This window comes from Tinamus guttatus, unplaced genomic scaffold (genome assembly GCF_059628265.1).
Source record: "Tinamus guttatus ecotype Peru unplaced genomic scaffold, ASM5962826v1 Tinamus_guttatus_pri_ptg000459l, whole genome shotgun sequence".
Lineage (NCBI taxonomy): Eukaryota > Metazoa > Chordata > Aves > Tinamiformes > Tinamidae > Tinamus > Tinamus guttatus.
This window is the reverse complement of record NW_028288993.1, coordinates 2,529,791-2,557,646: the sequence shown is the minus strand read 5'-3', so window position 1 is coordinate 2,557,646 and position 27,856 is coordinate 2,529,791. Positions and strand designations below refer to the sequence as shown.

Here is a 27,856-nt window from a genome sequence, read left to right as displayed (position 1 = left end):
AGGGAAGCCTCTCCTTTGGCACTGCAGCGCCAGGCAGGACCCCATCTCCTACATCCTCTTCCGGAGCTTGCCCTTCTTGGTGGCGCCCGCGCGGCGCCCAAATGCCATCTGCCGCAGCTCCTGCACCCGCTGCCGGTTCCTGGCCTTGAGGCGCTTGAGGCCGCCGCGCTGCAGGAAGCGCTGCTTGGCCGCCGCTTTGCGCTGCTTCAAGATCTGCTGCTTGTTCTTCAGCTCTGAGCGCACCTTGCCCTGGGCTGGGGGAGGCCGGGGCCCTGCGGGATGGATGAAGAGGCAGGTTCAGAGATGAATCGAGACCTGGAGAGCACAGTGAGGCATCTGGGGCACACAGGGGTGTGTGGGACCCCACCACTTGTTCAGGTACTCACCGTGCCCTCGTCTGTGCTTTCCTCGGCCCTGCTCCCCTCTTCTGTCCTCGTCCTCATCCTCATCCCGCTCGTCCACTTTGTATTTCTGCTTCCACTTTTCATAGCTGGGCCAGGATGTTAAGGAAATGTGTGTCGACTCCCCATCGCTTGACCCCCAACAGTGTCTAACACCAGCCTCCCTCCTGGGGCCACAGCCCTGGTACTGGCCAGGACCTGGGGCAGATGAGCTATGTGCCCCAGGCCTGGCACCACCCCTGGTCTGGGGTGCAGGATGCAAGGCCAAGTGGCTGCCCGGGGGTTCTGTGCTCACCCTCAGCCCCAGGCCGCCTGCTGCAGCATGGGCAGGGGGGCAGGATACAGGTTGTTCTTGTAGGAGCTGCTGATGTAGCGGCCGCTTTCCGTTCGCACCTTCTTCTTGTCTTCCTGGCCCGTTTGCCCCACAAATCGCTTCTTCTTACGGTCCCTGCGAAGGAGGGAAAGGTGGTGGGACTGGGAGGAGACTGGGAACCTCTTGCAGATGGGGCTCCTGCTGTCCCCCCACTCTGTCCTCAACCCTGAGTATCTCAGCTCCAACTGCCCTCTTGAGCCACCCAGAAAGAGAAGGTGTTTTCAGAGGGAGGGCAGGTCCCTGCTGCGCCCTGCCCCAGCCAGGCCCCGCTCACCACTTGAGCAGCTGCTTGCTCTTGTTGAGGTTGTGGTTTTCATCGCCCATGAGGTCCAGGACGGCTCCGGCTGCCTGCTGCTCGAAGGGGCTGCCCTCGCCGCCCACGCTCAGCCTACACAGGAAGGGACAGGTAGGAGAGCAGCTCCACAAGCCCCCGCGGGCTGGGGCAGCCCCTCGCCGACTCACCCCCTCGCCGACTCACCCCCTCTCACTCTCGAAGTCCTTGGGCCGGTACGGGATGTAAAAGTCCTCGTCCCGGTGTGCCGGCTGCCGTGACTTCTTCCTACGGCCATTTTCTCCCTCCTGGCCCTGTTTCCGCTTTCTGCCCACCACCGTGGAGAACACGTCCTGGAGCAGAGAGGTAGAGAGGTGCCATGTCCCCCTGCTTGCTGGAGCCTGGCACCCAGCTCTCCTGGAAGCCACAGCCCCAGGGCTAGTGAGCACTCAAGTGATGGTGGCCATGGGGCAGCTTCCACAACTGCAGCAGTCCCTGTTCCCTGCCTCCTTACCTGGAGGTTTTCCTCCTCTCCCTCCTTCTCCTCAGCCCCTGGGAGTGCTGGAAGCAGCCCCGGCCCCTTGGGAGCCGCCGCTCGCTTCTCCTGCTGCCCACGCTGGTACTTCTCAATGAGGACGCGGTCCCGGAGCCGCTTCGACCGCATCACGGTGCTGGCCAATGTCCGGGCTGTAGCGTTGATCTCAAAGATGGTCTGTCCCCAGGGTGGGGAGAGAGCAAGAACACAAACTCTGTGAGCTGCATTTCACTGGGACTGGGGCCAGATGAATGGACCTTCTCTCCAGTTTCTTTTCCCTTTGGCCCCCATCCTAACCCTGAGAGCCAGGACAGCAGGGCCTGATACCACAGCAATGACCCCCCAGGTGTGGCTTGTGCTCACAAGGGCACCAACACTCTGCACCCTATCACAGAGAGGCAGCCAGGAAGCACCCAGGGGGATCAGGGACAGGAGTCCCCCAGGTACCTGTGTTAGCACAGGGCCCAGAACGGCATCAACTCACCGCCTTCGACTTGTAGGTTTTAATGCTATCCACCAACTTCAGCCTCTCCAGTTCAGTGTCCTCGAAGCGAGCGCCTGGGTGCCAGAGGGCACACGTTAGCGCCTTCACAACAAGGCTGCCCCCCTGGCCTTGGCAGCCCCAGAGCACTCACTGAAGAGCGGGTGGATGCCCAGCTGGGACACGTCCAGGTCCTTGGCCCTCTTGATGGACTCGGGCGAGGGGCCGGGCCGGGAGCGCGTGTACTGCTTGTGAGCGTTGGCGGCGACGCGGCGCAGGCTCTGCAGCTCCAGCGAGCCCTCGTGGTCCGTGAGCAGCAGGCACTCCTCGTCGTCCACCAGGCTCTGCGGGACGCGGCCCAGCACCCCGTCGGCATCTGCGGCCCCAGGAACACCGTGTCACCTCCAGCACCCCTGTGCCCCTGGCTGGCTGCGACGAGCGGCACCCACAAACCACCCTGATGGCTGTGCCTGGTCTGTCTCTGGTCTGTCTTACCCGCAGGCATCTCCTGGGCACCGGCGAGGACGAGCGGGCGTCCCAGGAAGAGGTGGAGGTCGAAGACATAGGGCATCTCATCAGGAGCCACCAGGGAGTAGGCAGTGCCGCTGCGGCCAGCTCGGGCCACGCGACCTGGCATGGGGGAGAGGAGAGTGGGAAACCGGCGCCAGCACCAGCTCAGTGTGCCAGGGAGCTGCTGGTGGCTCAGGGAGACGGGTTCCTAGGCTGGCGTGGGGTGTTTGTTGGGTGGGCACTGCTGGCAAGGGGGCAAAGATGAGCCCATGGCCATGCCATGCAGCTGCCCCTAGCTGGTCCCTGCAGGTAGGGGAGCCTGTGGTGCACATGCTATGAAGGGAAGGACCCTGCTCCGCCCTGAGGAGCCCTTGCAGTTAGAGCCCAGGCACCCACTTGCCTCCAGGATATTCCTCACAGGGCCTAGGGAGATTCCTTGAAAAATGGAGGCCATTTGTGCCTCCTCCCCTCCTGAGTGGATGCCAGGTTGCAAGGAGCCCTAGGCCAGGCACTCACCGACACGATGCAGGAACAGCTTGCCCTTGGCAGGGAAGCTGTAGTTGATGACGTTGTCCAGCATGGGGATGTCCAGCCCGCGGGCGGCCACGTCCGTAACCAGCAGCACTGGGCACTTGCCATGGGAGAACTTGGCAATGTTGATCTTGCGGGCAGTTTGATCCAGGGAGCTGTAGATGTGTGTGCACTGGATGCCCTGTGCTGTCAGCAACTGCACAAGGAGAAAGAGTGATCAAATCCCACCTAGGAAGGCACCCTCAGCCAAGAGACAGGGTCCCCCAGGTCCCTGAGACCCCCGGATGTCCAGCCTGACCTCTTAAACCCCACTGGGTACCCCCAAATGCTACTTGCCTCTTTGAGATACTCCGTGTGGTGCTTGGTGGCCACGAAGACGACTGTCTGGTCCTGGGGCTTCGCCACACTCCTGAGCAGGTGGAGCAGCACGGCTGGTTTGTCGTCGCCGCGTACGTGGAAGAAAGCCAGCTGTGGACAGAGGGCTCAGCTACCTCCTGACCCTCCAGGACTCCATGCTCTTGGGGACACCCCCAGCTACCTGTCCCCTCCCTAGTGCCTTCCCCCTGCATCTCCTGCTTTAACAACACACAACACTAGGTGAAAGGCAACAGGCCAGCAAGGTTGGGGGTCTTCCCAGCCCTGCGCGTTTACAGCTGATATCCCAGCCCTGGTGTGTTGAATTTTCTGCCCCATCTTTTATGTTTAACTCCCAACGCAGCTGTACCCGAGGTTGGGGATGGCTCACAGGCCACCCTGGCTGCTTGCCAGCCCACAGCACTTTAAGGTAGGAAGGACCCACAGCCATGCGCAGCTGCCAACAGGACAGATCCCACAGCAGACACTATCCCCTCTTCCTTGAAGGCCGCCTTGTCACCACAGGGCCTCTGCTGGCCATGGCTAGCAGCAGGTGCAGGGTACCCTAATGGCAGAGGGAGATGCACCAGGTGACTGACCCCTGGTGTCTTGAAGACCCCCCTGTCCCTCTCACCTTGAGCTGCTCGCTGAGCTTGGACTCCACATCCAGGCGGATCAGCATGGGCTCCGTGAGTCCTGTGGGATGGGACTTGGTCACACACTGCTAATCTTAACCTGACTGTCCCCAGTCCAACCCCTGCAAGTCATTTTCCACCCCCTGGTCCTCACCTGCCCGAGCAAACTCCACGAGCAGCTTGGGCAGCGTGGCTGAGAAGAGGACGGTCTGATGGCTCTCTGGGAGCCGAGCGATGATCTCCTGGAGCTGCTCTGCAAAGCCCATCTCGAAGAGTCTGCAGGGGAAGGGACACAGGACATCAGAGCCCTGGCACATCCCACACCCGGCCTTGCCACCCACCAGCACCACCCAGCCCAGGCTCCTGCCCTGCACGTCTCCCACCCCCAGCACGGGCTCATCCCTCACTCCAAACATGGGACACGCAGCTTCCCTTCGAGCCCATGACCCAGCCACTGTCATGCCACGCTCACTGACCTGTCGGCCTCGTCAAACACCACGTACTCCACGCTCTGCAGCTTCAGGTTCATTTCCACCGCCACGTGCATCAGGCGCCCCGGGGTGGCAATGATTCTGCAGGGAAGAGAGCCTGCAATGCTCGGCCAGTGACCCCAGGGAGGGGCCTCTCCAGTGTCCCCAGTGTCCCCCAGAAGCCTCTCTGGAGGGGCCGTACATGCGGCTCCAGAATGGGACGGGTCTTCCCCACCTTTGCGGGTGCTAGAACACAAGTCTGGCTCAAAGAACACCTGGCAGAGGCTCCCTTGTCCCATAGAAGGAGCACAGTGAGATGCTCTGAAGGAAGCCTAGGACGTGTCTGTTGGACACAGCTGTAAACACCATGATCACCCTAGGAACCTCCTGCATGATGGCAACCCTTGGGTGGCACAGACGATGAGGAGGAACTCAGCTTGTGTTTGGACAGCACCAGTAGCAGATCGGGCAGTTTATACGGCTGGGGCTACAGCGGGCCTGCAGCAGCAGCACGGTGGAAACCCGAGGGAGAGGATGGGGCGCTCTCCAGCTCCAGCAGCTGCTCCCAGGATCACCCCACCAGGGTGCACGCCTAGTGATCCTCGCCACAGCTGCCCTGCCAGCTCCCCCAGACACTCACACGTCGGGGTTCTCGTGCAGTGCAGCAAACTGGTCCTCCATCCTGCAAGAGAGAAGTGAGCCTGAGATGGGGCCGGCAGCAGAGGGACAGATCAGTCCACCTGCCTTCGTGACACTTCGGGGACGCTGGGCCGAGCGCCTGCACAGCACGAGGTGGAACGGTGGCAATGACACTGCGAGTGACTTACTTGTCTCCTCCCAGCACAAGGGCCGTCTTCAAGCCTGTGAACTTGCCCAGCTGCAAGGAAAGGGAGGAACATGGAGGGTTACAAGCAGACTCGGCACCAACTCGAGTCCCTGCGCTGTCCCCCTGCTGCTGCCAGGGCTGGGAACGTGCCACAACGGGCAGGTGGGCCAAGAGGGCACCCGCTTGGCACGTTTTCCTCCTGCCTGCCCTCCCCTTGGTGGATTAAGTACGGGGTGGGCCACGTGCAGAACCAGAGGCATCCCCAGGTGAAGGACAGCGCTTGATCATCAGCGGCACTAGGGGATAACGACGGCCTTCACCCTTCACAGGCCGCCCCACAGCTCCTGCAGCAGGAGCCCCATGGCCTCATGGAGCCCCACAGCACATCACGGAGCCCCACAGCATGTCACAGAGCCCCAAAGAGCTTCACTGACCCCCCAAGAGCCTCTCAAACCCCACAGAGCTTCCCCGAGCTTCATGTAGCCCCCACAGAGCGTCATGGAGCCCCAAAGAGCTTCGGGAAGCCTGCAGGCTTCATAAAGCCCCCCACAGCCTCATAGAGCACCCCACAGCTTCATGGAGCCCCACAGCTTCTCGGCACCGCTTGTGCTGTTGCTGCCCCCTGCCCTCTGGCGCAGCCCGGCTACCTCCTTGGTGAACTTCATGGTCTGCAGGGCCAGCTCGCGGGTGGGCGAGAGGATGAGGGCTCGCGCGCCCGACTGGGCGCTGGGCGCCTTCAGCTTCTCGAACATGGGGATGAGGAAACAGGCCGTCTTCCCGCTGCCCGTGCGCGCCATCGCCACCACGTCCTTGCCGCCGAGGATCACCGGGATGGTCTGCAAGACAGAGCCCGTTGTCCTTGCCGCCCATCGCGGTCCCGGTCCGGTCCCCCGCATCCCGGGCGGGTCTCACCTTCCTCTGGATGGGGGTGGGCACCTTGTAGCCCTTCTTCATGATCCCTTTGAAGACAGGGTAGCTCAGGCCTGTGGGACACACGGGTCAGGCCGCAGAGTGACACAGGCAGCCGGGTCCGGCCCCTCAGCCGGAGCAGACCCAGCTCAACCCCATTCCCAAGTGGGAAATGGCCCCGATTCCAAGGATTCCCCCCATGGCGCGGCCCCGCACACGCACCCATGGACTGGAAGCCCCCGGATTTCTTCTTCTTGTTCTGCGCCCGCACCAGGGCCTGGGTGTCCAGCTCGGCAGCAGCCTCCTCAGCAGCAGGAAAGGCCGGCAGCGCCGCCGGGGCCTGCGGAGGGCAGGACGTCACGGTGAGGGGCACCGCAGGGAGGGACGCAGGGAGCTGGGGACACGGGGGACACTGGGCACACGGGAGCTGGGGACAGCGGGTGTGCTGGGCAGCAGGGACACCGGGCACCAAGGGGGCTGGACACTGGGGACACAGCGGGCAGCACGGACATGGGGACACCGGGCACGGGGGGACACCGGGTACACAGGGCGCCAGGGACACGGGGGACTGGGGACACCGGGCACACGGCAGACAGGGGGGACACGGCACCAGGGACGCAGAGCACAGGGCACACGGAACACCGTGGGAGCTGGACCGTGGGGACACGGGAAAGCCAGGACACGGGCATCGCGGGACATCGGGCACCAGGCACACCGGGGAGAGGGGGTACCGAGCACGCGGGCTGTCCGGGCTGTGGGGACAGCGGCACGTGGAGGACGGGGGACACGGGCACGCGGGATTCGGGCAGGCCCCCGCGCTCGGCGGCGGCACCGCGCGGGCCGGGGACGCCGGGGACGCGGCGCAGCCCGCAGCCCCCCGCCCTCCCGGCCCTCCCGGCCCTACCGGCGCCCCCGGGCGCTGCTCCCCGGGCGCGGGGCGGCCCCGCGGGCGGCGGGCGCGCGGCGGCGCCATCTTCCCGGCAGCGCGAGGCGGAAGCAGGTGGCGGGGCCCCGCCCCCCGGCACCACGTGGGCGGCGGAAGGGCCGGGGCTTCCCGCGCCCGGCCGGGTGGGAGCGCCGGGATGGGGGAGGAATTTGGGGGGATTTGGGGAATGTGGAAGTTGGGGGGAGGTGGAGGTGGGGCTGGGCTGGGGGCGGCTGTGGGGGGGGCGGCAGTGCTGGGGGTCTGCGGTGGAGGCAGCGAGTTTGGGGATAGATTGGGGATTTAAAGGGATTTGGAGGGGATTTGGGGCTTTAGGGGGGTCTGGGCTGGGCGGCTGGGGATTTGGGGGGATCTGAGGGCCTGGAGGGGCCCTGTGGCAGGCAGGGGTGTCTGGCGGGGGTTCGGGTTGGGGGCGGATCTGGGGCAGGGTCTGGCTGTGGGGAGCCTAGAGCAGGATCCTCAGGGATCCCCTTTCCCGGACGCTTCTGATCTGCTCCATCCGCAGCCGCGCAGCGGTGCCGCCGGCACCCCCGGCCATGGACGCGGCCGTGGCGCCGCCGCGGAGCCGGGGCCGCCGCAGGGCCCGGGCCCGGCCCTCGTTCGTGGACGAGTCGCTGTTCGGCAGCCCCGCGGCCGCCCGCCCGCCCCCGCCGGCCTTCGCGCCGCCCTGGCCCGTGGAGGCCGGTCCCGGCGGGCCCCCCTCGCGCCGCCCCGGCAGCAGGAGCACGGGCAGGTGAGCGGCGCTGGGAGCCCTGCGGCGCTGGGGTCCCGCGGCCGGTGCGTTGGGGCAGCCCTGGGAACGCGGGATGCGGTCTCAGCATGTCGAGCACAACCACAGCGTGGCCCTCCACGAGGAACCCTTTGGGACCTTTTCGGATGCGTTTCTTCTCTTTTGAATGCTCATTCCCTTGGCATGCAGAATTAGGCCTCTCTTTTGTCTTTTCCCTCCTTAACAGCAATCTCTCTCTCTCTCTCTCTCTCTTTGCTTCTCCTCCAAGGTTGAAAAGTCACACTCCATCCTACTGTGATGAGTCCCTGTTTGGCACCAAGCGGGAAGATCCGGCCTGGGCAGCTTCTTGGATGAAGAGAGAAGATGTAGCCAAACTCCGTCCGCTGCTCTGGAGCCCCTCGTCCGCCCCCCGGCACCAGCCCGGCCTTTCCTCCCGCTCCAAGGAGACGCCCTTAAGAGCCATCCACCCACAAGCTCCGGCATCCCTGGTGCTAGGAGACCTCAGCACAGAGGGTAGGGGCAAATCCTACATCTGGAGACGACGCGAGAGCGGTTTGGACTCTGAGGGCTGGGGTGCTCCCAACAGAGGACGTTCCCAGTCCCTCACCCGGCTGAATGCAGGCAACACCAAGACAGAAAAGCATAAAAATCAGTGCCCTGCAACAGCCCCTGCAACACCGCGCAGCTCTCTGGTGAGGGTCCGGTCTAGCAGTGTGTCTGCACCTTCGTTCACCAGGAACTCCAAGGCAGCGGGTGTTTGCAAACCCAGACCTCCCTGGAAGTAACTGGAACATCCCTCTCCATGTAAATACACCCCTCATTTATCCGTGTCACGGGGTGGATGTCCCAATGAGCAGGTCTCCGAGGTCCCTGCAGCCTCCTGGGCACAAGGGATGGAGCCGCCAGGGAGCAGCGGGATGGGGAGCTCCAGGAGGGAGGAGGAGCAGGGAGCCGAGAGCGGCTGCAGTGTCAGCGGGGCAGCGAGGACCCTCCTGGAGCAGGACAGCCCCTGTGATACTCGCAGCCTTCGTTTGCCTCTGCTGGGATTATCAGACAAGGCGAGGTAACAAGTCCAGGTGCTTCCATGCAGGATGTCCAGTCAGGACAGCAGGAGCAGGACCGGAGCAGGCGCAGCTACAGCCCACGGGGCAGGATGGGGATATGGGACCTACATGTGGATGGGGCTCTGTGGAGCAGACAGTGCCTGGTGAAGGTCCCAGGGCAGTTCGGGTCTGTTGGTGCCCTGACATGAACCTCCAGTGGCCACTTCTCAGGAGAGCGGGGTCTGGCTCCATCTGGACGGTCGCAGCCTCCTTTGGGCTGGATGGCACCGTAGGAAGTTTCCAGCCCAACCTGCTCAGAGCAGGGTCTGCTGCAGAGCCGGACCAGGCTGCCTGGGGCTTTACCCAGTTGAGTCTTGGAAGCTGCCGAGGACCGAGACCGCCCGATGTCTCTGGCAGCCTGTTCTAGTGCTCGCTGCCCTTGCGATGAGAAGCTTCTTCTTGAATCCATCTCTTGTTTCAGTGTTTGTCTGTTCTCCGCCATACACCTCAGCAAAGAGCCTGGCATCGTCATCTTGGTGACCTCCAGTGGTGCTGCTCTGAGATCCTCCCCAAACCTTCATTCTGCAGGTTGAACAAGATGGTTTTATTTGCACCTTCTGATATGGGGCACGTGCTCCAGCCTCTGACAATCTTGGTCGCTCTCTGCTGGATTCACTAATTTATTAACATTTTAATGTCAATCCCCTTTGGCCAAGGAAAGAAGAGGGAGAGTGAGCAGAAAGGTGAGGAATGGCATTGCCCTATCCGTTTTCCTGGTGGGATCTCTTACAGCGACAGCATATGTGGCAGAGCTCGGATCTGTCTCGGTGAAATCAGCAGCCGCTTGGGATCGGACCCTGCTGGCTGGGCACAAAAACGCTGAGATTCATCCTGGGCACTGCGAGGTGCTGTCACAGCAGTGCCACGTGGAGCAGAAATAAACCTAAGGCAAACCTAAGGCACCTCCTTTTGGTGCGTGGGCGCTGCTGTGCGATCTCGGCCTCGCGGTGAGTTCAGCCCTTGGGCACAGCTAATATCCCCAGAGAGTCTTGTAGTGAAACGAATCCCAGACTGCTGTTCCTGAGGTGGAAAAGAGCAACTCAGTCCTTCAGGTGCCCCTTTTTGAATAGAAGTAAGGCCAGATGACTTGGGATTTGCAGCCAGGATTTCTGCCCTCTTACGGGAAGGGAGGTGGTCCCTGAAGCTGGGAATGCAAAGGAATCACTGGATATTAGACCTAAAAAGCATTGCTTGTTTGTTTAATGCAAAGAATATGTGAGAGGAGGTGCTTGGGTTGTATTGGCCTTTATGGCAGCACATAGCACAGCCTGATTTCCCAAGAAAGAGAAACATCTATGACTGTATATTCAGTACATATTCAATCCGTATTCAGATGAGAAGTGACTAGAAAAGAATACATGGCTGGATGCGAAACTCAAGAGGTGCCAGGTCCCAATATTTTCATGTTTCTTTGAAAAATCCTCCCATAGCTTCTCCTACTTCGCAGACAGCATCCCTCCTTGGCTGGGATAATTCAGATACAGGTCGGAGCCTCCTTCCCAATGCTGGGAATAGAAAGCAGCCTGCAGAAGTGCTCGGACGGGCAGTTTTGGTGGCTCTCAGCAGCTGCTGATTCCTCTCCTTACACACTGAAGTGAGGCCCGTGGAGAAGCAGGTTTAGGGACACCGTCGCTGTGGACGAGAGTCTGCAAGTTCTGCCGCAGTCGCAGCGGCGCTCGGTGCTGCCGCCGTCCTGGCAGGTAGGAAGCCCCCAAACCCCGGTGTCATTAAAGACCTGTCAGGGTGAGGATCTTCACTCGCAATTCGCTGCGAGCTGTGAGCACTCCCTACGTTTTGTCTTGCTGCTAATCCAGCATCTGGTTAAAAAGTGTAGGGACATGAAAGCAATTAGAGGCTTCTCGGAGGAGGCGTAGGGGATGATGACACGAATCTAAGCCTGTTAAGCTTAATTTGGATGTCAGGCTGGCGACGTGCAAGCTGTTAAATGTGCCAGGCGCTCAAGTGGGCAGGAACAAGCGTGATTTGGACACTAGATGGAGACAGAAGGGTTGAAGATGGATGCAAAAGCGGGAGCCCTGTTCGAGGCAGCAGGTGGATGTGCCTGGCAGGAGGGGCCTCGTGAGCTCCCAGGTACTGTGAGATTTATCAACCCTCCATAAAGAAAAAAAAAATAACAACAAAACCCTAACGCAGAGGCAACACCTGGTGCTGCATTGCCCCTGGCTGCCATATCCTGTAGGAGCTGCATGTCTCTGGACAGGGATCCACCTGGACGCAGCACCTTGTAGGACAGCCAGGTATCTTAAGGAGCATACATTTAATTAATTAATTAATTGATTAATTTCTCCCTTGTCCACTTCACTCTTTCGAGTTGAGTGCTGGGTTTTATGTGCAGATCGTGGTGCAGACGCCTGAAGCCTGGTGGGAAGTAGCCTGAGGTGGGAATCAGCACAGCTCTGACCCCAAATCATCACATTTTAGTGTAATACCACATTCCTCAGGAAATCTTCCCCCAGCTGAGGTATTTTTGCCCTTTATTTGGGGCAGAAGGGGAATCCTTTGGTTTAGATCATGGAGCTGGTTGAGGGCTCCGTGTGCGAGGCCGGATCCCATCTGAGAGGTCTCCGAGGGTCCCTTGGATGTTGTGCTGCAGTCCTGGCACTGCCGCTGCCCCCCTGTTCTACGAGGGGACAACGAGGGGGAAACGGCCCGGCCTGGAGCGTCCCCGGCCGCGGGCGCAGGGCCCGCCGCTGCCCGTTGCTAGGCGACCGTTGCTAGGCCACCGCCGCGCTCCCCTCTGACCCCGCCGCCGGGGGGCGGGGCAGCCCCGCTCAACCAATGGCGCCGCGCGCCGCTTCCACAGGGAGGGCGGGCTTGGTCCCGCCCTATCGCGCCTTTCCCCGCCCCCTCCCCGCGCCGAGCCAATCAGCGCCAGCGCTCGCCAAGACAGGCGGCGCCGTGAACCAACGGCGGGACGAGCCGCGGGAGGAGGCGGGGAATAATCCGGATGCTTCCCGCGGGGCGGAGGGTCACTGGTGGGCGGGGCTAGAGAGGCGCCGAGCGCCTATTGGCGGCTCGCCGGGAGGCTTGGCCTATGCGGGCGGGGCCGCGCTGGCGGCAACCAATGGGGCGCGGGGAGGGGCGGGGCCAGGCCGCGCCGGGCGCTGAGGCGAGCGGCGGCGGCGGCGGGGGCCGGTGCGCGGCGCTCACGGCGGGGGCGGGGGGGGGGCTCGGGCGGTGACGGCGGTGGCGGCTCGCGGGGTCCGGGCGCGCGCGGGGGCCGGCGGGGGATGCGCTCGGTCTCGGCGGGGAGCGGGGGCGGCGAGGCCGGTGGCGGCGGGGCCTCGCTCCGGTGCGCGGAGGGAGGGGGGTTTATCGTTACTTATTTTTTTCCCTCCTTCCACTCTTTCCGCAGAAATCTGTGGCTCGGACGTTACCGGTAGCGGAGCCGCGGGACCTTCATGTGCGCGCACTGCCGCCGGCCCCGCTCCCTGCCGCCCTCCGCGCCGCCGCTGGAGCCGGGGCGCAGAGCCGCCCGCCGCGGGCCCCGTCGGCACCGTGCGGCGCCAGGTGGGTCCGGCGGGGACGGCGACACGCGTGGCGGGGACCCCCTGCAGCACCAGTGAGCGGGAACGTGAGTGTGGGGGAACGCTCCGCAGCACCGGGGAACAGGGACACGAGTGGGGGGGGTACCCGGCCCCTCACAGCACCGGGGAACAGGGACACGTGGCAAGAACGAGCAGGCCCGCCTGGCTCGTGAATAGCAGCTTTTTGGGTACAAGCTGCCGTTGGCCCAGAGCGGTCGCCGGAGGCTGTTTGACCCGCCGCGGTGTCCGCGGGCAGCCTCACACCTCTCTGTGTCCTTGTGTCCAGAAGACGCCCCTCATGGAAGACTCTCTGCAGAGAGCTTTTGACCAGCCCGTTTTCCCTGCGGAGCCGCACGAGGCGTCGCTCGAAGGCCCTGGAGCAGGAGCCGCCGAGCGGCTGGCATGGCGGTGAGCATGGACGACGACGTCCCCCTCATCCTCACCCTGGAGGAGGGCGGCAGCGGCGCCTCGGCCGCCCCCGACGACGAGGAGCTGCCTAACGAAAGTAAGGCCGCTTTGCCGGGGCTGCCGCCCGCCGCGCTCGCCTCCCGGGTTGCCGTTTCGGGAGCTCTGAGCTCTCCTGTTTGTCCGAACCTCTCGTCATTCTCATTCCAGCAGTTGCTGGAGAGTCGCAGTAGGAAGCTGCTGTTTTTTTTTTTTTTTTTTTTTTTTTTTTGCTGTTTGTTTACTCCTAACACGTGTGTTGCACCATGCGGGGTGGAGAGCACTGGATCAACTGGTCCTGCAGATCTCTTTTCCACCCCGTATTCCTCGTGGTTTCCACGCTGTAATGGGTGACCTCCCTGTCCCCAAGCTCTGTGCTTTCCCCCGTGTGCCAGCCCAGAGCTGCTGCTTTTCTTGGCACGGACTCGTGTGTCACTCCGCTGTCCCGAGCTGTCAGGGGCAGCAGCTGTGGCTACGTCACTAGTTTTCCCTAGAGCCATAAAGCATCTATTCTTTGCGGATATTGCTTTGCCTATTTTTAGTTTGCATTTTGATTTTTTTTTTCAATAAGAAAATATGTATATATTGATAAATCTTTCCAGGTTTCTTTTATCAGAGAACCTGGAATCCCTCTAGATGGTTTTTATTTATATCCCTGCTAATACCTGAGACAGAACCAGCTTATGAGAGTTGAGAGAGGGAAAACAAAAGTGTCTCTCAGAGAAGCATTGCTCCCTCCCCCATATATGCCTGTTAACACGCTCATCCCTTGTTAGATGAGGTGGGAACAAGAGATGTATTTAGTCAGGTTCACCTTTCTTTTTGCTTATACCTCAGAAATGTATTTCAGCCACTTTGTTCATGGTGTGTCTCTGACTTCTAGTTGACATTGCAGGCGCGCGCTCAAGTCTTGTGATGCCTCTACAAGCCCTTGCTGCCATAGGCTTTAAATTTCTAACAAATAAGTCTTCCCTGGCTAGGATCCCACTTTCCAGCACTGAACCTCCACTTGTATCCACCCATTTGCCTCATAAAATTTAGCTTTCTATTTTTAAGTTAAATAAAAGCAAGAGGGCCTCCTCTACCCAGGAGTGTCTTTCTAGGCCTTCTTGTGACTAATTGCAATTACTCTGCTCTCCTCTTTTTCTTCTTTAAAGTGATGGGAGGTGGGTGGAAGAAGCTATATGGGTTTCAGCAGTTAGTTAGAGCCAAAGCGATTGTGTTAAAGCAAAGCTATGAGAATGAACATACTAATAAATAAAAATATTCCACAATCTGCTTTCCTTGAAATATAGAAAATGTGTTTAAGGACAGATTTTTTGCTTCTTAAAAGATGGCTGTGTGATTTCTCAGACTTCATTTCCTGGAATTATTCGAACTCAGTATTGAAGAGCAGTTATTTTGCAATATATTTTAATCAGTATTAAAGTTGAATTTTATGGAGAAAATATAAAGCCTCTTCTATCCGAGTGATTCTCCATCCCACAGAGCCTTCTGAAGTTGGTGGGACACAGCAAGTGTGGAATCGAAGATTAAAACAGGCAGGCTGATATAAACAACTTGAAAGGCATGTTTATCTCTGACAAGTGGGAAGCTTAAATTAGTGAGTGAGAAGGCTAACACCATCACTAGAAAAATTCAGTTGTGCAAGAAAAAGAACATATATTCTAGCTTTTCTCTTTGTCTGTAAAGAAAATTTGCTGTGAAATATGTATAAAAAGAATTCTGTCTCCTGGAGTTTGTGATGAATTTAAATGTTTCCCCTCTGCCTTGTCTTCATTTTTTCCAATGAGCAGTGGAATGACTTTAACAAAGCTGTGTAATTTTATGGTTTTTATTTGTTTTGTTTTTTATTGGAAGCTTTTTTTTTTTTTTTTTCCTTGGCAGATCAGGAGACTGCTTCCTTCTCCTGTTTTTGTTTTCCTTATGCCTAAATCCTACCAATAAAAAGTTCAATTGAAATTTGGACAAATAGCTACTGAATTTGGAGAACAGTTGCTGTGCCTGACCATTGTATTTAAACTGTCAACAAGTTCTTAGTAGTCTTTTATTTAAAAACTTGTCCTTTAGTACAAACTGGGGCTGTTTGCAAGGAGATCTCCTTATTTCTTAGGAGATGATGCTGTGAGAAAGACAAGAAGGGCATCACCCTTGATGCTAAGCCAGGTACCAGCTTATTGAGAGTAAAGTAGGATTCTTGTTCTGGGTCGCTATGCAGATGGGTTTCTCCAATTTAAACCTCTGTTCCAGACTGTCACAACCATCTCTCATTTAACCTTAGTCATAATATATATGACTTCCATACGTCAGCTTTCACTTATTTATTAACACGCTTGTGCTGTTGTTTGTCTTTATCTGTCATATAGCTTTGCTCAAAATGGGTCCTTGGACAAATGATTTTGATAGTCTTGTGCTCTGGATGTTGGTCATCTGGAAATACAGATAAATTACTTGGTTGCAATACATAGTAATGCAGTTTTCTGATATGATGCTTACAGCTAATTTCTTTTTTCCTTAAAACAACTGAAATGCATGAATATATTCCTTTCCAAGTTTGGCAAAAGACACCTCTCTTGGGTACAGTGAGTGCTTTGGGATTAGAATGAAGACCTAAATAAGAAAACTGTGTGGAAAATCACTACCTTAAAGCAAATGTCCAGCTGCAAAAATTAATCTCCCTAGTGATAGAGCTCTTAAGCACTTAATAGGGGAGAATATTTGCATGGGGAGGAGTGTTAAAATTCTGCCTTCCATTTCTTGGGCTGGGGTGTTTTCTAGGAAGCTTCATTTTCTGCCCCACCGAAAGGTCAGAAGGCTGAAACGTTGGCTGGAATTCGGGTGGCCTCCAGGCAGCCGCGCTCCCTGGGTGCAGCCCGCGCTCCGGACGCGGCGCCCAGGCCTGCGGCGCCAGGAATTTTCCCTCCAAGCTTTAGGAGCTGAAGGAGAGAAGCGCTGCCGTCGCTGCCGTCCCTGGCTTCTGCTAATGCGTGTGAGGCTGCCCTTTCCTCACGCTCTGATCTGAGTGTGGTGCACGCTCTAATCAAGCTTCGCAACATTTAAGTGAGGTGAATGGCTAATAAAACCTGAATTTCATAGAAGGGGAAAACCAGGATGCGATTGTTGTGCGACCTTGCCCAAAGTCACCTAGTGAGCCCCTGCAAATGGGAGGAAACAGCAATTTCTAGTCTCTCACCCGAACTACTACAACATAGTAGCTGCTTAAAATATCTCCAAGAGTGAGGTATGTTTTCTGTATACAAAGACAGTGTGGATGGCCTTGAAACTCTAGGACAGTGTCTCTCCTTGAGCTGACGGGAACTATCAGCAATAAATGAGTGTACATTGATTTATCTTGTATTAGAGCAGATACGAGATTCTCCTTTGCCTCCTGTGTGGAAATTGCTGGAGCCTCAAGTGGAGTTTCAGTGTGTTCAGAGCAGAAAGTGCAGCTGCGAGTGCTGTGCAGGGAACAATGTGGTATTGTGGGCTGGCTTCTCCCACACAATGGGTTATGGCAAGTGGAAGAAGTCATCTCAACTCTGGGCTTTCACAGCAACGCGGCTGCATCTTACTGGGGTAAAAACGAATTATCCTGCATCCGTGGGGGGAGCAGCAGCCAAGTGTGGTGTTTTCTAGCAGGATTGTTGCAAACAGAGAAGTTGTAACTTTGAACCTTACGTTCAATGCGTTTGAGCCTCGCAAACTTGGTTCCTGCTGCTTGGGGAGCAAGTTTTCAGGAAAGCCAAAGAGACACCCTGGCCTTTGGGGTTGGAAGCAGGGAGCTGTTGATGAAGGTGCCTGCAAAGGAGACGGTAGCTCCCAGTGCATAAAGCAATGCTGTTTTGCTGGTGGTGAATTTGGAGGGGCTGTCCTTGTTGGGCTTGTGGACAGTGACTGTTTCTCTTCCTTTGCTGTCTCTAACAGAGTGTGTGTTGTGCGTGCTGGAGCAGCTGCACCAGGGTGTCGTCCTGCCGTGCCGTTCCCTTGTACCTAGTTCCTCGATGGAGTTTGTGAAGAGGCTTTTCAGGCTGTTCTTTTTTACTTTGCCATTGGCCAAGGAAATCTGTTCCGAAGGTTTTGAATGCCGCAAGCCTAGTTAGGACATTTGTGGAAATTGTTTACAACCAACTGGTCTTTTTTGAATACCCCATGTCCTAACGCACTGGTGGACACGTCCCTTCAGAAGCAGGGACAGGTAGTGTTGGTCTTCTGAGATGTATGAGCAGCCTGGATTTTAATGTCATGAGTACTTACTGTGAAACCTGAAGGGATATAAGTTTCCTCTGTGCTGGATCCAGCTCCAGACCATGGTTTTACCTGCAGCAAGAAGAGTTTGGTGCTCACAGTGCACAGCCCCAGCCTATCTGTGAGTGAGCCCCTGCCTTCCAGCAGCTCGGCTGCCGTCTTCCTGCTCTCATTTCCTTTAGTGCCGGACAAAAGAGATTTCCAGATGTAAACCAACACGGAGCACATGGCAGAGTCACTGCTGGGCTCTTGGGAGGTCTTGCAGCCCCGCGCAAGCTCTGAGCAGCTCTGCTTCTTGAGGAGCGTTTTAACTGCTGAGAAAGCAGTCTGACTTCAGTATCTCTGAAGAAAACTGTGCGTTTCTAGTGTCAGCTAGCTAGTGGATTTAATAAATCCATCGGGAACTGAAGGTTTTGATCCTTGTGTGGAAGTGCGAAGGCGCTTATTCGGGCTCGTGCACTAGTTATGAAATGTTGGAGCTAACCGGGCTGGGGAAAGAGAGGGGGGGAAAGAGAACAAGCGGGATGCTTGCAATTGACCTGGTAAATCCTAAGATCTGTGACAGCCAGGCTTTTAAACAGCCTTTTGGATTATCTGGTGACTTTCCTGAATATGCAGGGTATTTTCTTGCATGGTGGCTTCTAGTTCTGCTGATTTGCCTTTAATTAGTTCCAGTAGCAGTGCTTCTGCTTCTGCATTTGGAGGCGAAGCGTGGCCGGAGTACAGGACAGGGATCTCATTTTCAGGAGCAATCTGGTTCTGTGATTGTTTCTGTTGCTTCTTGTACCTTGAGTAAGTCACCTAATGTCACTGCAGCTTGTAAGTCTCATCTGTAAAGCATTGATTACACGTTTCTTGCAAATAGACAGGTAGGCTTAATTACTTTGTTATGACGAGCTTCTCCTTGGTGGTGCTGTGCATGGGTTGTTTTTCCTAATGTCTGCCTGCTAAAAATTTGTATACAGAGGAATTTTCCTGATGCACAAGGGGTAATTCAGCACCAAATTGTTTATGCCTCCAAAAGGCCCTTCCTCCAGCCTAACAACATGGCGTTTGGCAACTTGTGCAATGCCTCTGTAATCCTTTCTTGGCCTAGATGATTTATACTGACTGTTCAAGTGAAGCAAAACTGCCTCTGAGATGAGTAAGGGGTGAAGAACTTGGTAATGAGCACCCCAAACATAAGGAGATTATTGTTTTCTCCTTCAGCACAATTTGTTTGCCTGGGTGATGGCCTCTGTAAAGTCAGAGGAAGGAGGTAAATGCTACTTTTTTATAGGAGATGTTGGTCTTTGATGTGGTGTTGGAAGCAGTGGGAAAGAAGTGGTTCTGCTACTATTCCCAAATGCGTCGTCTCCTGGAATCTCATGGGCACTGAGAATTGGGGTTTTAGGACTGCATTGCCTCGTCTGTGCTTAAATATTTTGCTATAATGAGAGATGGGGCTGGTGGCTGTGACTCAAGCGAAGCAGAATCGTGTTGCAGGGCTCGCAGAAGTGTTTTGTGTCCAGAGGTTCTTGCCCAGCTCCGAACCGCGGTCCCTACAGAGCAGGATCCACGAGTGGTGCCACGAGGCCGCGAGGGCCGTTATCCTGGATGTGTTTTTCCAGGGGCTGCCTTGGTGTCACCGTCGGCGGCTCCTCGTGCTGTCGCACAGCGAAACCTCCCCGGGATTTCACCGCGAGCGGCCCGCACCGCTCGGGACCCGCGGATAAAAGCGTGTACAACAGGGTGAAGGGTTGGGTTGTGTTCCATCATCCTGGCCTCAAGTGGCTCTTCCTCCTCTGCCGTTTCCCAGAGCGCTGGAGATGGCTCCCAACTTTCGCTGCAAATTTTGGAGGTGGAGGAGCCGAGAAGCCTCATCTCAGGCCTTTTCATGAAGTCGGTGACCTTGATGCTTTGAGGGAGACGGCCCGTTCCCTTCCTGCATCTCTTCCCTAATGCCCAGCTCGTGTTTTGGCTGGGAGAACAGAGCAAGGGGCTCTGCTTCCTCCCCGACCCGACGGCTTTTGGTGCGTAACGCACGGATAAGGGCCGGCCCGCGGCTCCGGAGGGCTGCGCTCCTCGAGCAGCTGCTCCTGGGCTATTGAAGACGTTCGGGAGGTTGAAAGTGTTCTAGCTGCAATTTGGAACCGAGGCCTTTCCAGCTCGAACCGGTCACTCCTCAGCCGCCGCAGCTGACTTGGGAACATTTGGCTCAGGAAGCGGAACAACAGTTGGAAACAAATAGCGATTAGTTTCTTCATGGCTTCCCAGGGAACGCATCGGTTTGCTCGTCTTTTTTTCTCCCCCCCCCACCTCATTTCTGTGGTTCCTGTGGATTTTTAAGGCACTGTAGATGCAGGATGTTCACTAGAGCCAAGCTCGCTTACTGGCAGATTAAAATGAGCGAGGGCCGAGCACGCTGAGTTCACTCATCATAAGCAGCGCGATGCTTCTCAGAACTTCTTTTGCCCTTGGTATCTTCACCGAGGAATCCTGCCTGCTGCCGTCAGCCCCCCTGCGTTGAAATCCCATTTTGCCCATTTCAGTGCTGTAAGAAGTGCTGTATAAACTAAACAGGAGCATCTGTGAAGTGGTTAGAGTTGTTGTTGATTGCCTTTTCCTTATTGCCTTCGGGGGATTTAAGCTTGAATTTGCTGGGAGTAGAATTTATGAGCCAGAACACTCCATTTTTGATCCTTAAGCTGGGAAAAGTGCAGGGAATTTGATGGGTCTTTCTCTTGCCTTCGATGTCTCTGGCTTTTGATCCGGGCTGTTCGGGGCTCTCCCTGTGTCTTTAGCATAATGGATTTTTGCATGTTTTACATGCCTGCTTCCCTTATAGCAAACTGTGGGGTTTCATCCATCTGCTTCTAGCGAGCATTTGGGTAGAGAGCTCGTGTGCATTTACTGCTTGCGTCAGGAAAAGGTGTGATCCTTTGTGGCCTTGTGCCATGAGTGACACGTCCCGAGGATGAGGAGGAAAAACTGCTGTGAATCAAGTCTTGGCTTGGAGGTTTGGGGCTTTTATTCTGCGCTTTGTTGGTGCGGTTCTTTTTGTTGGTTGTTTTATTGCAATCTGATGATGTGTGTTTGGAATAAAAGGCTTTTCTTTTCCTGCTTACACAGAGGAATAGAGTTTAAGGTGTATGTTTGTCACTGGGAATGTGTGATCATCTCTATTTTGTTCCAGCTACACCCTTTCATTTATTTATTTGAGAAGACTTTCAATAACCCCAACTGATTTGGGGAAGTTGGTCGCACAGAAGCGGTATAACCCACCACAGGATTTCCCTACACTGCCCAAATATGTCCCTGCACTCAGTTAATGCAAGGAGGAAATTCCTGGAAGGGTTTAAGTGGTCAGTGCTGCAGGTGGGAGCCCTGGGCACCCCGCGGCCGGGCTGTGCACGTGCAGTATTTCTGCAGTGAGCTCGTTTCGTGCTGTGTTTTTGGTTACTGCGCTCGGGGGGAAGCAGTGCCTGGTCCGAGGCACATGGGCTGGCCAGCTGCAGTTCCCACAAAATGTGCACTGATCTTTATTTCAGATGGAGAGCAGCTATGCAGCGCTAGACTGGCGTTCTCCCTGTTCGTTTTTATGCATCTTCAGGTATTGGCAGCTTCTTTCCTGTCTGAGGAGTGATGAGGAGGAAGAGGAGATGTGATAGAGTTGGATTTCAGAAGAGCTGGCATGGCAGAGCAGCATTACATACAGTATAATAAGACACTAGAGTTATGCCATGGAATTTTAATTTAATGTAACCTATTTTCTTCCTCTCCCTGTCTCTCTGGGGCAGAAAGGTCAGTATGGCACATATCTCATGGTGGCTCTGCTTGCTCCGTTCTAGTTCTGCTCCTGTGCCGGCACCGCAAGCGGTACCTTGTGGGGTTTTAGGGATCACCGGAGCCCATGGATCAGCAGCAGCTGGTAGGTGTTTTCCCAGGCGATTTCCATGGTTCCAGTAGCTGAGAGCACCTTGGATCCTGCGGAAAGGAATGGAACAAAGTGCAGCTCGGCTATTGCCTCCCAGTGCTTGTGCCAAAGTGCAAATCGGGCTCTGCAGAGGCCGGGGGCTTCCAGGAGTAACTGGGGATAAATGAGGAGGGATAAATGAGCAGTCGCCTGGCCTGGGGTTTGTAGCTCGGGCTGAAACGGTTTCTCAGGAGCAGAGCGAATCCTCTCTGCTTCCCTGGAGAACGGCTGCTGAATGTACCTGGAAATCAAACCTGGCAGCACAGAGATGTTGTTCAGAAGGCCAGATTGCAGCTTGGACAACCATCTTTCCAAACTGCATCAGGAAAATCTTTGGAGAATTAAAATGAAGAACATGCTCTTAAAATGCTGACACTGTATTGTTCCTGATGCTAAAGCAGATTTTTAGCATGTTAAAACCGTGAGGCATTCATTTCCCTTTTTGGAACAGAAAGAGGAAATTCCTTCATGTAACAGGATGTGTTAAAGACATGCTACATCTGAGGGATTCTGGTATCGTCTCTTTCCCTTTCTGTTGCTCCCTTAAAAATTATGGATTATAAACATGTGTCTGTGTTTATAAGTGCATGTACTTCATGTCTGGCCTCTCCCATGCATGTAGCCTTAGGCAGAGTTTCTTTTTTTCTGCTGGGTTCAATATGAACTTTAGTGTTTCTGGTATATATTTTTTTGAAATTTATAGAAATAAATGAGGGTTTCATATAACCCCCTCAAAAGCTCCAATATTTAATTCCAGGTACAGAATAACCTTATCTCTGTGTCTACAAAACCTTAGTTACTGGGATGTGACCAGGCAGACAAGATTACACAGCATATATGGGTTGCTAAAAGGCTGGGTAATGCAAGGCTGTAGATGATCCTGTTGTGGCTTTGACTCCTCCTTTTTGTGGTACGGGGATTCATTTGGTAAAGTCAGAAATGAGGATGTGAAACTGGCAGCAATTTGGTTTAACACAGAAGCTGGATTCCTACTTCTCAGTGCTATTTTCCATATATTTCCTACTACAGCACTTCCTTTTGTATTTATATAATTTGTATATTTATATAAGCTTTGTATTTATATAGGCTTTTCTGATTAAATGGCTGGTGACAAAGGATCAGTTAGATCTGAAAGCTCTGCCTAATCTTGCTGTGTTTGACTCCAATCTTGATCTTTGATCCCAAAAAACCTGAGGACTCCGGACATCCTTCCCGGATGTGTCTCTTGCTGCTGTTGCTCTAGAACAAGTGACAAATACAATCGTGATCAACATTTTCTGATTAAAAGTCTCTCATGTAAAATTGCAAGGGAAACAAATCCAATCACTTAATAACTCTGGCTTGAGAGCAGGTGCCCTGGAGGCAGGAGGCAGCAAATGGCCCAGATGAGAGTTTCCAGCCAATCTGTCTTGGCCCTTGAAGGGAAGCAATATTATTCCTTCCACTCCTTGGTTTCTTAGAACCTTATTTATTTATTTATTTTTATTTTCTTTAGTTCCTTAAAAATGCCTCTTTTTGTCCAAGAAAGGTGGTGCAGGCAGTAAATCTCCTTGTGAATCATCGTAGCTTGTCCCTGATTTGCAGCGAGTAGCAAAAACTGCTGAAAACTGAAAAACACTTCAATCTGTCTCTCTTAGAGCAAGAGTTAACTGCAGACACTGCTTCTGCTGAGACCAGGCAATTTCTTAGGATGTTTTAGCTCCTGTATCACTGTGTTTTGCTTGTGTATGAGTGTTTTTAAGTGTGTTTAGCGAGGATGCAGTGGTCCTGTGTTCTAACAGTGCAGGGCTGGGATTGAATTCAATGAAGGAAGATAGACAGCACCGTTGATAAAAAGTAATAATATTGAAAAAGTGCCCTCCTGTGCTGAGGTCTGCTCGTCCTTCGCGTGGTTTCTGCTCCTGGTGGGCCATAACTTGACTTGAGCTCCCGTTTCTGCGGAGGAAATAGCTGGTTTCTTGGCTGCAGCCTGAGGACTTGTCTCATCCCCCCGACGGGAAGCGGCAGCGTGTGTGGTTTTGAAAAACTTTTTGGGGTTAAATAGGGAGCCGAAGTGACCAGATTTCTTGAGAATTTACAGCAAGCGAGTGCTAGGGGACTGCAGCAAGAGAAGGAGCCCGGGGATCTTGGCATGTGTTCCTGCCGCGGGGAATTGTGCGGTTATCCCTAAGGAAGGAACGACTCGGTCATGCTGACCCCAAATCCTCCAGGGAACATTATTTCTCCTGCTCTTCCTACGGAAGGCCTTGGCCCTGTGCTTGAATGTGCTCTTTTTGGCCTGGGCAACAACTGATAGTAAATTGTTTAGACTTCCTCATGGCTGCTCAATGTCTTCCCATAACCCTCCCTGGAAAACAGGCTGGGCACAAATATATTTTGAGTCTAAAAGATCAGTCCTGTGATGTTTAAACTGAGCTGAACAGGCTGTGAAGTGCTTAAAGGCAGCGATTTTATTGTCTCCGTCACCTCCGAGATGAGTGGCCAGGGGCCAAAGCTTTCCAAGCAGCTTCCTGATTTTCCCTCCTGGATAGGTGATCCAGATCCACATATGGCTCTGTGCTTGAAAGGCAAGAAGACACTTGCTGCCCTCCTGCAGCCACCTCCACCTTCACGTGGCGCTTGGTCACCGAGGGAGCCAGCAGCTCTGAGCAGGGCTTGCAGCCACGTGGGACTCGTACACTGAAAAGAGGAAGATAAAGCTGATAGCAGGATATATTTAATTAAAAAAGAACCTGATGGTTAACCGACCATTGGCCTTCTCTTCCCCTGTGGTCCTCCTCGTCCTCCCGCGGCTGACACATCTCCAGTTGTCCTGGGGCTGCCCAGGCCACGTGCTGGGGACAGCCGGACCTTCCCTCACCACAGGACTAAGCTTTAATTTTGCTGCGTTGCGTTAAGGCCACGTGTGGTGCGTGGATAGAGTGGGGGCAGCTTAGAGGGTGTTTGCTGAATTTCGATAGCTGCCCTGCCTTCCACGCCGGTCGGGGAGTTTGCTCATTACAAATACATATACATATATATAAATATATACATATATATATATATATATATACACACATGCACAACTACAAATATATATACTCCAATAGCATTATCTGGACAGGATGGTAACCAGCAGCACCATGGAGCTCTTCCTCACCTTTTCCAGGAGGAAGCCTGGGAAAGGGCCGTGGTTTGGACTGTTTGCTACCTCCTCGCCAAGGCTGGAGCGTGGAGGAGCTAATTAGAGGCATCTCAGGCTGTTTCAATTTAACACCATATAAAAAGTGTGCACCATCTAGAAAGCAGAACATCTGGGAAACCAGCTAATGAGAGCCAGATTGGGGGAGCTCTGAGGCAAATGCAGAAGCTACCCTGTAGGGTTTGTTTATAATTCCATGTGTTTGCGTTGGTTGCTAATTTGTTGGGTTTGTGGTATTTTGTTTGTTTGTTTTTGAATTGAAACAAAGGCAGGCACCAAAGATCAGAAAAATGAAACAGCGTCCATGCTCAAATTTACTACAGTTGGGCATAAAATAGCCTGGCTGGGGAAGGCATTTTTTTTCCTGGTTCCCAGGGCTTTTTTCCTGTTCCTTTTCCCTTCCTGGCTTCATTCTCCAGGTCTGCGGTGGCCGGGGAGCAGCCCACATCCTGTCCGGACACGCGGAGACTCTTTGCTCTAAGCTAGCTGGGACACTTGCCTTCATTCAAGCAGGGAACTTGTTTTGCAAAGGGAGATGTTTGGGCTCTGGAGAGTTTATGCTCCTCTTTCCCTTTTTCTTTTTCTTTTTTTTTTTTTGGTTGTTGTTTTTTATTGTAATGATGACATATGGAAACTATTTACACGGGAGTACGCTCTGCTGCACTGAATGGAAATGTTGGAGTCCCGGCAGTATCATTCCGGATGCCTTGTGTAAGCAGCCAGCTGGTTTTGCTTTCCCTTTTTATACATATATATATATATTTTTTTCCCCGTCTCTGTCTTTTCAGGGACCGTCTGGGATCAGTTACCCAAGTGTGGAAGGAAACTTCGCCATCTGCGAGCAGCTCGACTCGCTTAACTTTGTCACGCCCTTTGTACCATGAACTTCACAAATATCTATTTTATTTATTTATTTTTTTTGTCCAGAGGGGTGGAGGAGACTCCTTGCCATGACTGGTCAGCACTTTGACTCCTCTCCCTGTTCGCTGAGGGGAGCGAATTCTGCGTAAGGCCAAACAAGAGAGCAGGGCAAAGGAGCCCCTTGGATTTACAACCACGCTCATTCCTCGGGGCTCCTTGTCAGCAACTAAACCTTCAACTAACTTCAACTTAGAAATATCCCGCCTTTAAGAGAGCAATAGGGAAGCAGTTTAAGCCTGAGCCACCTTCCTCAGAGCGGAGTTAACACAGTTAGTTCTGCCGCGAGCGGAGCCAACCCCTCACGCGCGGTTCTGCCTCGCAGCATCGGCTCGCAGAGCGGCGGGAGGCGCCCGCAGCCCTTTCCTCGGGATTCGCCGCGTGTCCGTGCCCGCTTCCCGAGGCCCGCGCTGCCATGCGGGGGAGAGAGCTGCCTGCCATCTACGTGGAGGACGGCGGGAGCCCCGTGGAGAGATCCTCCTATCTCATTGAGCTAGATACTAATGGTAACTGCCGCCGGGAAGCGCCGCGGCGCGCGCGGAGCTCGCATTAGTCTGTGTCATCGTTATCAGGGGAGCAGCTGAGGAAATTAGCTAGCTGGAGGGCTGCCAAGCAAACAGCAAGATGCTTTTCAAATTTGTTATTATTTTTATTATTATTTATTACCCAGATGATGCTGTTGCCTCGGGGTTGCTCGATCAACCTTCTGGTACCTGATAGGGAAGGAGATGATCTGCTGAATGCAGTGCTGTGAGGAAACGCTTCGCCCGTGCCTTCTGCGTTCTGCTGGTGCCCAGGAAGGTGATGCCAGGCTTAGGCAGCAGGAAAACTCCTTGGTTTCTGGAGTTAACCTTTGTCTTTAACTTGCATCTTGCAGAACTATTTTGTATTTGCCTGCTTGATGTCCCTGGGACATCTCTGCTGTGTGGAGCAGTGAGTCTCTTGTGTAGGGAGAGCAGAGAGATGGCTAGAGATGACTTTTTAATAATAAACCATAGTTTTTCTTTTCTAATTTAGATTGGGTGGTTTTCAAAGTTGAGTTTGTCTTTGTAAAATAATTACTTCAAAGTTAAAGGAAGTTTTGGCTTTTCTTTTTTGGTGGGACAAAGTGGATTTTGTTTAAGGCTGCAGAATACATTCTGCAGCTCTTATGTTGTGTAGATGTTATAAAGGTCCAATCTCATAGCAATATTTTAAATAACCTAGTTAACGTGTCCCTCTTCTCCCAAAGAGCTGGCGTATCCATCTTCTGGGCGCTAAGACTGGCGAGTTCAGGTGAAGATGCATGTGTCCCTCCTGCAGCTCCATCAGACATTAAGTGCAAAAAGGTTTCTGCTCTCAGGCTGCACTTTGAGAGTTTGGCACTTTGAAACTTATGCAGTAAAAGTTTCATAAATAATAACTTTTAAAAAATCCCAATGCTCACAATGGAAAGCTTCTGATTTTTGCACATTACAGACCCAAAGGACCATCCTTCCAGTTGTGAGGATAAGTGCAAAGCTCCCACATGCAGTTTTCCCGAGAGCTGTGCCCATGTAGGGGTTAAATGGGAAAGGGGGAAGGAACTGGCCCCATCCAGACATGCAGCCAGGTTTTGAGCAGCGCTGCAGAAGGCAAAGGGAGAAACAGGCTCACGCTGCAGCACGCTCAGCATTGAGCTGTGCGATCTGGGAAGTCTTTGCAATTCTCACATGCTAAGTATTATCTTGCTTTGCTGAGGGAAAAAGCAGCTGTGGCTCGGCACTGGCCAAGGGATTTTTGATCCCTTCCCATGGCTCCTTGTCAATAACATCTCTTTTGATCAGCACAGGATTTGTGGTGTGGATTCCCTCCCCGCTTCTGGAGCTAGGCTGGGAAAACTGAATCAGTCCTTCGGAGAGGATTATTTAGTCAGAGCCAACTGCCTCAGCAAAGCTGCCACATGCTACCAGGGAGCAGAAAAGAGCCTCGCTGTAATTTTTCCCACCTTCAGCCACCTTCTCACAAGTCAGGCAAAGCAAACTGCTGCACTGCAGCTTCTGTGCCCATAAGGAGGGGGAAATCAGCACTTCAAGGTTGGCAAAAATTTTTACACGTAGCCTTTCTGAGAACCCTGTGGTTTTGGCACGGATTGAAGCTCCAGAGGAGCAGCGAGTGCTTGGCCAGTGGCACCTCAGGGTTCACGTGTGGCCCCGAGCAGGCCTCGCTGCTCTGAAGCGCTTAGGAGTCATCCCATAGGCCGTGTTGTACTAATAAGTGCTGTGAGGTCTCTCTTTACTATTATTTTCATCATCACAGATGCATAATAAAAGTTGCCATTCCAGAAGAATCCCTGTATTTCTTCTTGAACAATAATATTTTTCACAAGTTCCATGTGTCTTTTATTGCATTGAAGCTGTAGAATAAAAAACCTAGCGAGTCTTTTGGTGTTTATGTACTTGTTCTACATACCCTTCCTATGGGAAGGGCAAGATGCATGTGCAGCTATGCTTGGGAGAGTATTTTTCTTTTTTT

General features: G+C 54.2%; 3 protein-coding genes across 4 annotated transcripts in view; 2 read left to right on the top strand and 1 right to left on the bottom strand.

Moving 5' to 3' along the window:
* Positions 1-21: 21 nt before the first annotated feature.
* DDX54 (DEAD-box helicase 54) lies at positions 22-7,777 on the bottom strand. The gene is made up of 20 exons (XM_088532259.1): positions 7,721-7,777; positions 6,519-6,636; positions 6,300-6,370; positions 6,035-6,223; positions 5,389-5,438; positions 5,202-5,243; positions 4,568-4,663; positions 4,246-4,367; positions 4,091-4,152; positions 3,439-3,570; positions 3,088-3,298; positions 2,557-2,691; positions 2,216-2,437; positions 2,065-2,138; positions 1,560-1,757; positions 1,253-1,398; positions 1,049-1,162; positions 745-849; positions 387-490; positions 22-272 (listed from the first exon to the last, which is right to left on the bottom strand). Exons 1-20 carry the CDS (start codon positions 7,775-7,777, stop codon positions 49-51), a joined length of 2,472 nt encoding a protein of 823 aa, XP_088388385.1. The 3' UTR covers positions 22-48.
* On the top strand, positions 7,776-8,754 carry RITA1 (RBPJ interacting and tubulin associated 1). Its single transcript, XM_088532208.1, has 2 exons — positions 7,776-7,972; positions 8,238-8,754. The coding sequence occupies exons 1-2, from the start codon at positions 7,776-7,778 to the stop codon at positions 8,752-8,754; spliced, it is 714 nt and encodes a 237-aa protein (XP_088388334.1).
* A 4,207-nt stretch (positions 8,755-12,961) lies between these two features.
* Positions 12,962-27,856, top strand: part of TPCN1 (two pore segment channel 1) — a 40,315-nt gene continuing 25,420 nt past the window's right edge. Inside the window, exon 1 of one of the 2 annotated variants that reach the window (XM_010214672.2) lies at positions 12,962-13,125. In XM_010214672.2, the coding sequence (XP_010212974.2) occupies positions 13,023-13,125 (103 nt within the window). In that variant the 5' untranslated portion in view covers positions 12,962-13,022. Of the gene's footprint in view, positions 13,126-25,723; positions 25,870-27,856 lie in introns of those variants that run through there. The other variant, XM_088532296.1, reaches the window with a different exon arrangement.

Excerpts from the sequence above, each read along its gene's own strand:
- RITA1 (XM_088532208.1), top strand. The coding sequence starts at position 7,776 with ATGGACGCGGCCGTGGCGCCGCCGCGGAGCCGGGGCCGCCGCAGGGCC. Across the intron at positions 7,973-8,237 it reads GGCAGCAGGAGCACGGGCAG|GTTGAAAAGTCACACTCCAT; the intron begins GTGAGCGGCGCT and ends TTCTCCTCCAAG.
- DDX54 (XM_088532259.1), bottom strand. The coding sequence starts at position 7,777 with ATGGCCGGGGGTGCCGGCGGCACCGCTGCGCGGCTGCGGATGGAGCAG. Across the intron at positions 5,439-6,034 it reads CCATGAAGTTCACCAAGGAG|CTGGGCAAGTTCACAGGCTT; the intron begins GTAGCCGGGCTG and ends CTTTCCTTGCAG. Across the intron at positions 2,692-3,087 it reads GCTGTTCCTGCATCGTGTCG|GTCGCGTGGCCCGAGCTGGC; the intron begins GTGAGTGCCTGG and ends CCCCCATGCCAG.